This window comes from Amblyomma mixtum, chromosome 6 (genome assembly GCF_055824585.1).
Source record: "Amblyomma mixtum isolate Tamu chromosome 6, ASM5582458v1, whole genome shotgun sequence".
In the NCBI taxonomy this organism is placed as follows: Eukaryota; Metazoa; Arthropoda; class Arachnida; order Ixodida; family Ixodidae; genus Amblyomma; species Amblyomma mixtum.
Genome location: NC_143017.1, coordinates 25,476,213 through 25,486,593, shown reverse-complemented (window position 1 = coordinate 25,486,593; position 10,381 = coordinate 25,476,213). Strand labels below are relative to the sequence as shown.

General features: G+C 49.8%; 1 protein-coding gene across 1 annotated transcript; it reads right to left on the bottom strand.

Annotated features, from left to right (window-relative positions):
- Positions 1-7,211: 7,211 nt before the first annotated feature.
- Positions 7,212-10,109, bottom strand: CysRS (cysteine--tRNA ligase, cytoplasmic). The gene has a single exon (XM_089547687.1). The coding sequence runs from the start codon at positions 10,054-10,056 to the stop codon at positions 7,795-7,797; it is 2,262 nt and encodes a 753-aa protein (XP_089403813.1). The 5' UTR covers positions 10,057-10,109; the 3' UTR covers positions 7,212-7,794.
- Positions 10,110-10,381: the final 272 nt, after the last annotated feature.

The window sequence follows — 10,381 nt, the reverse complement described above, 5'->3', positions numbered from 1 at the left end:
TTTCCCATTTAAAAGGCACGTCCCCCTTGGTAAGTTGGGTCAAAGGTTCAGCGATGCGCGAAAAGTTCTTGACGAATCGCCGGTAACAAGCGCACAACCCAAGAAATCTGCGTATAGCTTTCTTGTCATTAGGCTGTGGAAATTCTGCGATCGCAGCCGTCTTCTGGGGGTCTGGACGAACTACATCCTTGCTTACGACGTGACCAAGGAACAGCAGCTCCTCGTAGGCGAAGTGGCACTTCTCTGGTTTCAGTGTCAGGCCTGAAGACTTGATCGTTTCCAGCACTATCCGAAGTCTTCTGAGGTGGTCTTCAAAGCTTGAGGAGAAGACAACAACGTCATCTAAGTAGACTAGGCCAATCTGCCACTTCAAGCCTGCGAGCACCGTATCCATTACTCGCTGGAACGTCGCTGGGCAGAGCAGAGGCCGAATGGCATAACCTTGAACTCGAAGAGTCCGTCTGGCGTGATGAACGCAGTCTTCTCGCGATCTCTTTCGTCGACTTCAATTTGCCAGTAGCCGCTCTTCAGGTCCATCGATGAGAAGTACTTAGCGTTGCATAGCCGATCCAATGTGTCGTCGATGCGGGGGAGGGGGTAGACATCCTTCTTCGTAATGCTGTTCAGGCGGCGGTAATCGACGCAAAAGCGAAGGGTGCCGTCTTTCTTTTTCACTAGGACGACTGGTGCAGTCCAGGGGCTCCTTGATGGCTGGATGACGTCGTCACGTAGCATTTCCTCTACTTGCTTGCGGATAGCTTGGCGTTCTATCGACGATACGAGGTAGGGGCTCTGCCGCAGTGGTCGGGCGTGTTCGTCTGTGACAATGCGGTGCTTGGCAAGCCGGGTTCGTCGCACATTCGATGTTGATGAGAAGCAATCGCTGTACCTTTGAAGAAGACTGCGTATTTGGTCTTGTCTGCTCCGGGGTAACGACGGTTTGATGTCGAACGTGGGTTGATGGCCTTGGTCAGATGGTTCTGCGGGTTGATCGGGGAGGGCAAATATGTCTCAGATGTCTGGCAGCTCGTCGAGAAAGGCAATCGTCGTACCTTTGTTTAGATGCCGGTATTCTTCGGTGAAGTTGGTTAGCAGCACCTGGGCTTGGCCATTCCGGATTTGGGCGACTCCCCTTGCGACGCCCAGTCCTCGATCAAAGAGTAACTGGGTGTTCCCCTCGACGACGCCTTCGGCAGTTTCGATGTCTCCAGTACCAATGCAGGCGACGACACTTGATCGGGGCGGCACCCTCAATGCTTCGTCGAGGACGTTTAAGGCAATGTGATGAGTCGCTGTCGTCGCGGCAGATATGGCTTTGTCCGTGGAAAGCTAGATCGGCTTGGATCTAAGGTCGATGATCGCGCGATGTTCATTCAGGAAGTCCATTCCCAAAATCACGTCTCGCGAGCATTTCTGTAGGACCAGGAAGGTTGTAGCATAGGTTCGCCCATTTACTTTAACTCTCGCGGTGCAGCGTCCTGACGGCGTAATTAATAAGGTTACCACCTGCGGTGCGGATCAGCGGGCCATCCCAAGTTGTCACTTTCCTGAGTCGGACAGCGAGTGGCCCGCTCATGACTGAGTAGTCAGCTCCCGTGTCGACCAAGGCAGTAACCGCGTGACCGTCGACCGTAACTTCAAGGTCACTTGTTCGTGTTCTCGTATTGTACGTTGTCTTCGGTGTCCGATCTCGGCTTCGTCGAGTAGTGAGGCTGCGGTGGGCGTACTCCGACGTTACTTAACTGGTGTTGGGTTTGGGATGCCCACCCCCCCCCCCCTCTTGCCTGGGTGGATTAAGGCAGCTCGCGGTCCCCTCCTGCCTAAGTGGATTAAGGCAGCGGACCCTGACCGGCGAAGGCCGAAGATGCGGCGGGGGCTGGCAAAGACGGCAGCAGCGGCAGAAGCAGCGGCGAAGGTCAAAGAGGGGTGCTGTAGCGCCTGTGATGCCTCCCCTCCTGCCTAAGTGGATTAAGGCAGCGAACTTCCAGGACCGTGGGACCATGGTGGCAGCGGCGAAGGTCAAAGAGCGCCGAAGGCCGAAGATGCGGCGACGATGGCGGCGTTCCGTGGCCGAGTCGACCCTCGGGTCAATGAACAGAGTGGTGGTGTGCTGAGTGAAAGACAGCAGTGTTTCATTTCCCAGAGAACACAAAACCCTTTCCCATCGACCGAGCTTCGAGGGAGCGGGACAGCCAGCACCGCCCTTGCCGTGGGTGGTATCAACAGTATCCACAACGGTCCGTCTGATTGGACGTCATCCTTCGAAGTTTATTCCCCAGTCAGGGATCTGGGGAATACGAAGGCTATTTAACGAGGTGTTGTTTTGGGACTGCAGGGCACTCCTCCCGTTGACTCCTGAAGAAGTTCTCCCTTACACTGAGAGTCCCTCTCAGTTACCCTTTTTGTAAATAATGTAAATATTCCTGCATAAAGTTCTCCTTCCTCGTTTTCTCTTCGTAACCCCGTCTCCCGCCTTCCTCGTCCCTTCTCCGGCCCGACCACGCTCACCCGATCCCAATACTGGGCAGCGGTAAAAGTTTCAAGTCTGGCCGCGTCGTCGTCGTCGGTGTTGTCGTCGTAGTTGAGGCATGGTCTTGAGTACTCGTCGATGGAGGATCTTTGTCATTGCGCTTAGAAGCAACCTCACCTCCAGAGGCTGCTTTATTTAGTTTAACCACCGGGGGCTGTGGGAGCGTCCACGCACGGCGTAACCTCTGCTAGGAGATACAAAGCGCCGGGACGATGGCGACGGGGAACGTGATAGGCAGCTCGGCGATGAGTATTCTTCCCGACGCAAAAACTCCTCGATTTCGGCTGGTCACTGGCCAGGTCGGGGTCGTGCAGCGTCGTAAGAGAACCCTAGGATGCCCAGTCTTCTGTATGGGCAGTGCCGGAGGACGTGACCGGCTTTGACGCAGTGGAAGCATAGTGGACGGCGCTGGTCGGGAGTTCTCCACTCGTCGTATTTCCTCGGCTGTGTGCGACGCTCGTAGGACGGGCGGGTTGGGGCGAGAGGGCGGCGGTTTAACGCAGCTGGCTGAGGGCGGTAGGGGCTTGAGCAATGCCATCTAGAAATAGTCCAGAGGGCGCTGGCTTGAATCCCGTCGTCGAGGTGCAGGACGGCGCACAGCTGCGGCGTAAGTCATGGCTGGGGGCTCCATAGGCTGCGTGGTGGTCGGCGTCACACCCAAGGCCTGGTGAACTTCATCAGGGATGGCGTCTGTGAGCGATGAAAGCTGCGGCTGCGTTCCCGTTGGCAGCAATCGGCGGAGCTCCTCTCGCACAACTTGACGGATAACCCCCCGCAGGTTATCGTTGTTAGCGGTGTCCAGGCAGTTTGCTGAGAAAATGTGCTGCTGGCGGTCATACTGGCGGGCTCGGGCATCAAGAGTTTTTTCCATAGTGGATGCCTCTTCTACGAATTCCGCGACGGTTTTCGGTGGGTTCCGTACGAGGCCCGCAAAGAGTTGCTCTTTAACTCCTCGCATAAGCAGCTTGACCTTTTCTTCTTCCTTCATGCTCGAGTCGGCACGCCGGAAGAGCTCGCTTCATCTCCTCAGTGTATACTACAACGGACTCGTTTGGGTGTTGTATGCGAGACTGTAGCAGCTGCTGGGCTCTCTCCTTTCTCACGACGTTTGTGAAGGTCTTGAGAAGCTGCTCCTTGAAGGTTTCCCAATCCGTAAGGCTAGCTTTCTTGCTGGTCCCTCCAAGGCGAAGAAGACGTATACCTAATTTTCATGGCATCGTCCCAGTTGTTAAAGACAGCCACACGGTCGAACTGTTCCAGCCATTCATCGGGGTCGGCGCCTGGCGAAGCGTCGAAGGTTGCTGGCACCCGGGGCTGCTGAAGAATGATTGGAGTCATCGTCTGGGGCAAGCTCATGGTAGACGTTGCTGCTGGCTTCCGCTTCCGGGTAGGGTCCGGCGGAATCCCGAGCTCTGGTGCGTCCCCTTGCAGGCGTCGGCTTGCGCGGTGGACTGGACTCAGGTCCTGCGGTAGCTGACTCAGGGCTGGCGTCACGACTTGTAGGGGGTGTCCGGAACATGAAAGGCTACCCAGCACCTCCACCAGATGTCACGTTGTAGTGACGGCAGTCCAGCGGTCAGGAATACAGCAGCAAGGCTTCCAAACGAAGCTCTTTATTTGGGCTGACTTGCGCCCGCAAAAGAATTGAATCACTCGGCGGCGGCGTAAGCAACAAACGTGCTCGTCAGTCGTCGAACTACGAATGCCCGCTGCTCGCGGCATCGCTCAATTTAAAGCCGGCGAGGAAACTTCGAGATAACAGGTCGAGATCATCTAGAGTAATCTGGAAACACGTAGATGCCGTTTTTCGTAGCTGTGATCAATCGAGATTAGTCCGGTCGCTTCTCGCGTCACTAACAAAAATGATAACACCTCTTTCGTGCGGCCTTGCGCGAACGAACGGACATTACAATGATACGTGGCAATATAATGCAGGTAACCATTGTGACCCCAAAAATTATGTACCTTAAGGAGATATCTCAAGCTATTTTTGTTGTTACACCTGGCCTTATGTACTGCATGCTTCTGATGAGGTTGGACTATTTAGATTTTTGGCCACTCACATTTAAATTTACGGTGCAGTATTCATCCCCAGGGAGAGTTCTCTCTGCGGGTCTAGGCATGGTAAACCTCTTCTTTTTTCTTATTATGGTTAGCTTCTCTTACATTGGTTTTTAATATGGCACTCCTATGAAAAAAAAGCTCTTGATACAAATCCTGAAGTAGTACTGAACACGTCCCCAAACATGATCCTCAAGACAACCTGAGTATGCGCAACGGACGGACAAATGGATCTCACTTGGACTGCTTGAGGAGCAGTGAGAGATAACCTGAGGACATGTGAACATCCTAACGTGGACATCCTGAGGTCATACTTAAGACGTATGTATGTCTTTGCGTTATCTGGGATCCCGTTCATTTTTGCTGCCAATAGTATCTGCACATGTGGCTATGTGATAAAAAAACAGCCATTCATTCACGCACGCGTATTTATCCATATCACATGCAATAGAAAATAACCGTGCATGAAGGCAACTTTCACACAGATAAAAATTTTCAGGAGGTGTACATAGCGTGAGCACAGACACCTGATGAGGAAAAAACGCTGGGGAGATGCCCTGATGCCCTGACCTCGTTTTGTTTTTCACGTGTGAAAGCATCATGTTCTTAATGAACGTTTGCATGAAAGATTTCGCTGCGCTTTTTCATCACTTCAAAACTGCGCCACAGTATGCAGGTCACAGACACTTCCTTGCATTTTTTGTTGCTGGTACATTTGAAAAAAACAGTTGTATCCCTTGCCTGTAGCCTAGATATAGCTTTCCATTATTTGGCACTACAATTTATTAGTGATGACAAAGTGTTGTAGAGCAATGGCAAGGACGATTTAAACGTCGCTTCTCACATATCCTGGAATGCAAGAAACATTTATGGCGAGAGGGAAAATAGGCAGGAGAGCAAACCCTCCTTGGCTTTGTATACCTGTGGACAGCAGCTAATGCCAGAAAGGAAGAAAAATGGTAGAATGTGCCACAAGTGACATTGATAAGCTAGGAGGAGAGGGCGAGGTAATTATACTAGGCGACATGAATGCACACACACAAGACGTCGATGGGTTCAGAGATTCGATAGGAAGCATGCTGATGTATATGTGTGAGAGCCATGATTTAGTTATATTTAAAAGTTCTGAGAAGTGTGACAAGATCATAACATGGGAGGCACTGAGTCGGCACTCGACAATAGAGTATGCACTTATGTCACATAGGATGTATAATAGGCCTATTATACATATAGGGCCTATGCATAATAGTCAGTTCCAGAATCTAAAAGCAAGCGTGATTTTACCTAAGCAGATTGCACATGAAGCCTGGCTTCTTGCTGCACCCGTTAGTCGTAGAGCGTTCCAGGTGGTGTCATATGATTTCTCATTAAATATAGCTTGCACGTGCCAGTCAAGTTGGAGGCTAGCATGAGACAGGGACTCAAACCGGTGACATATGTAGAGTCTTTGTCAAAAGTATACAGCCCAAGGGGTCTGCTTCTGAGCCCTGCAGCGCCGCTGGTCTTGCATGTTCAGGGACCCAAATCTCACGAAGGCTGGAAGAAGTCAAATCCTCAACCCTCCCAAGCTTAGGACTGTCAAATATGCTTAAAAGCCCTGCTACAGGACTTGGAAGCAAACCCCTTGGGCTGTATATTTTTGACAAAGACTGTACCTTCAGCTGTATACATTCCCATACCACCCTCCCTTTAAGGCACAGTTGAGGAGTCCACCACGATGCAAGACAGTTACTGCGCCCTTTCCTTTTCTCAAAATACAATTTTTGTATCAAAACTGTGAGGTTCGTCATACAGCATTCCGGGTGGTGTCATACATGCATAAGTGTGTGTCTATGGATGGGTGTCAATGAGCCTAGGGCCAGTGATGCTTTTGCATTCCCACACATAAGCAGTCTTGAGTGTCTGTGCCAAATTTTTACACATTTATTCAAGAAGAACTGACCCTGTTTAGTTTCAGTGCTAGCTGCGCCTAGGCTGACCAATCTTTCCCACGACTTTCTTTCCTTGTCGGTTTCCAATGAATGCTGCTTTTCAAAGCATACGAAGACAATTTTTTTGGTGCTGGGAAAAAATGAATTATTGAGTGATTAGACCGTCTGGACTAATGCAGTTTTCCTTGGGCTGTTTGGCACTTGCAGCAACAATACCATGCAAGTAAGAGCCACCTCTAAACTCAAAGCTTCCTGCCTTTACCATGTGGCTTTGCTTCACATTGAAGTATAAAAAATGTGGTGGAAGAATAAGCTGCACTACTGGAAAATTAGTGCAGAACGCATCACTATCTTACAATGAGAAAAGCAGCGCCACCATTAAGAAAGAGCAGAGCAACGCACCATAATGGACTGCCCAAAATTAAAAGGGGGTGTGGATGGGAGGGAAGCCTCCGTGTGCATCAAAATTTTGACGATGAGACAAGAGGTCTGGGACGGCCCCCCAGGCAATGTTTAAACATGTCCCCTTGTCGAAATGCTGGCTAGTGTATGGAGGTTTCCATCCTTCAAGCCCCTTATTCATTTTGTACTTTCAAGAATTCTGTCATCCCTGCCCTCTCCCTCCCATGGAACCCCACTGGATTGCAGCTTTTCACTTGCAGCTTTGTAAAAACACTAAGAAGCAAGGGTCATCAATATTGTGCGTTTTATTTCAGGATTGAGAAATATATAAGCAATATAAATCGCCAGACAAGCAGCTGCAAATGCAAGGTGATTAGTATGGCTTTTATGAAGACAAAAGCTTTTGTATCTGAACAGAGCAATAGCAGACAGTAATAAAATATGAACGACTCATTCACTGATCAATACAAGCCAGAAGAAAAACACTGAATGGAAAAGTGCAGAGACGTATGCTCTGTAAAGCTTTGGAGACAAAATATTGCATGGCATATCCATAACGCATGAATTAAAAAAAATTGAATTGATTCTTCATGACCTAAAGGTACTTTGCACAAAATTCAAATTACTTTTCCTACCATTAATGTCCATGTAGATCCGATCAAAAAGCACACCTTTCGACGGACTTTCTCTATCCTCAACATAAATAACATGATTACCGGCATCAGCATTATTTGACTTCACAGCAGAAAAAAGCAGGAAGCGGTTCGCAAGCATGACAAGCAATAGAAAACCATTTTCTTGTATATTCCCTTTCTTCTCAAAGTTTCACAGTCTGCAAAGACGTTTGCGGTCCATTCATTGCGTAATACCCTAGCCAACAGCTCCGTTTATTTCTGCGAGGTACTTCTCGTACTTCTTCTCCTGTGTTTCCTGCAGTTTCTTCACCTTCTTAAGTTGCCCCTTGCTGAGTTCTTTCCCTTCTGCATCATGGGTGGGCAGACCGGTCTCAGGATCAAATTTACTGTACTTGTCTGTCTCTGTAAGGAACATTTTTTTGGGGTCGATGGCTCGCTGCATATCTCTCTCCGCCTGTTTCAGCTCCATCTCCCGCTTTCTCCTTTCTTTCTCTTCCCTTTTCTTCTCCTCTTTCCTCCGCTTCTCCTCCCTCTCGGCCATAATGGCTTCTCTGCCAACAACTTTGATCACTGACGTCGTTTCTCCATTTTCATCCTCACGGTCTTCCAAGCGCACTCCCAACTCAGGCAGCATGGTGTCTCTCAGATGGTCACACCACCGCAGCACCTCATCAGCCTGACGCGAACCACTGAACTCTTTTGCATCCTTTGCAATGCTGCGTACATTTTGGCGGAAAGACGAGAGAGCTTCCAAGTAGGGCTGCAAAATTTCTTCGTGTGAGACATTCGATGCTTTGCCGTCTCCCGTCCCAAATCCAATAGCGGGTGTTATGCTCTCGTTACCAACTCCAAGCACTTCCAAGATGTGAGTAACATAACCTGCAATATTGCGAAGCAAGGTCACGTCAAGAGGCTTCTTCGATTCCTGTTTGGTCTTGATGTACACATTGCACGCTGTTACAGCAGAACGGAGGCTTTCCAGTGCTGTCCTGGTGTCGACATTGTCACACAGTGCTGCGTGGACGTCATCCTTGGCTGCAAGAAACTTGCTGTTTAGTACAACCTCTTCCTCCGACCACTTGGCGTAGGCACTAACACTGTCTGCTCCAGGAGCACCTCGAAGTAAATCCTTTATGTTCAGGAAAAATTCACTGAACACCTTCTCCCACTGTGAAGCCACATCCATAGTGTTGTCACTGTAATCAAGTGTGTCCTTCCAAGAGTGCAGCAGGAAAGCCATGCGCAGCCTCCGTGCTGAATGTCTGCTCAGGGCGTCACGAATGCTGACGAAGTTTTTCAGCGACTTGGACATCTTACAACCAGCGATGGTCAAGTGTCCCGAGTGCAAGAAGTAGCGAACCCAATGGTCATTGCCAAAGTAAGCCTCTGCCTGGGCAAGTTCATTATCATGGTGTGGAAACTTGAGGTCATAACCACCGGTGTGGATGTCCAGTGAGGAACCCAGGAGGCTACTAGCCATGACAGAACATTCAATGTGCCAACCAGGTCGACCGGGACCCCAAGGCGAGTCCCATGCCGGCTCGCCCGGCTTAGAAGCCTTCCAGAGCGCGAAGTCATTGGCGCTTCTTTTTTCGTCATCACCGGCCACCGTGAGAGCCCCTTCTCCCTCTTTCAATGCCTTCTGGTCGCCGAACGCTTCGGGGACGAGCTTCGCGTAGAAGTGGTCGGGATCGGAGTCGAAGCGAGAAGTGTCGAAGTACACTGAGCCCTTGGAAACATAGCCGAACCCACGCTCGATGATCTTGGCGACGTAGTCCACGATCTCCGGCACGTACTCACTCACTCTAGTCACCACGTCGGGTGGCCGCACGGTGAGCGCCGCCATATCTTTGTAGAACTCCTGCTCCCAGTGCTTGGCCAATTTTGCGAAGATGGAATGATCTGAGACGGTGGCGCCCATTTTCGCGTCCAACCAGTCAGAGACCGGGTCTCTGGCACCGTCAAGAAGCGCCTCGCGCTGTGCGCTGCCGTCGGCTAACCCCTTCTCGAATGCGTCACAAGCTTGAAGTGACTGCTCCAGCAAGCGCGTACACATGGCTCGCTTGTCTGGATCGTCTTCCTTCTCGAGTTTCGCCTTGTAAACGTCAATCGCCGACTTGACGTCACGGAGAAGTTCAGTGGGCGGCCGGTCAACTTGGCTCCGGTAGCTCTCAAAAAGGTGGACTTGCCTCGCGCGCTTGATGATCTTGTCGTCGATATCCGTAATGTTCATCACGTAGAATACGTTATAGCCGAAGTAGTCTGTGAGCACACGACGAAGAATGTCGAAGCTGATGTAAGAACGGGCATGGCCCATGTGGGAAGCGTCGTACACCGTTGGACCACAGCTGTACCATAGCACACGGTTCGCATCTTGCGGCTTGAATATTTCTTTCGATCTTGTGAGGCTGTTGTACAAGCGTAGCTGGGGTGCTTTTGAATTTTCTGGCGCCTTCCAGGTTGGTTGACAACGCTTCGAACTTTTAGCATCTGCCATGCTGGCAGTGGTAGAAACTGATGATGCGCTGCCGGTCGATTCACGTCAGGAGCGGAACAGTACTAGTGGCGCGACCGACTAGCCAATAATAAAATTACAATACAACTATTAATTCTAAGTCATATAAAAACTATGTGCAAAAATTTTGTTTCTGTTTGTTTCTATATTTGCATTAAGTTAAAATTATTGAATAAATTTTAGAGCTTAATTATGTTTCTAAACAGTAAAATAAAGTTTTTATAAATTACATAAAATTATGTTTTTTAATTAACAGGTTTTTGAATTGCGGTTTTGTTACTAAGTTTTTCACAAGGTATTTCATTCA

Bases quoted from the DNA above. Each gene is read 5' to 3' on its own strand.
- CysRS (XM_089547687.1), bottom strand. From the start codon at position 10,056: ATGGCAGATGCTAAAAGTTCGAAGCGTTGTCAACCAACCTGGAAGGCG.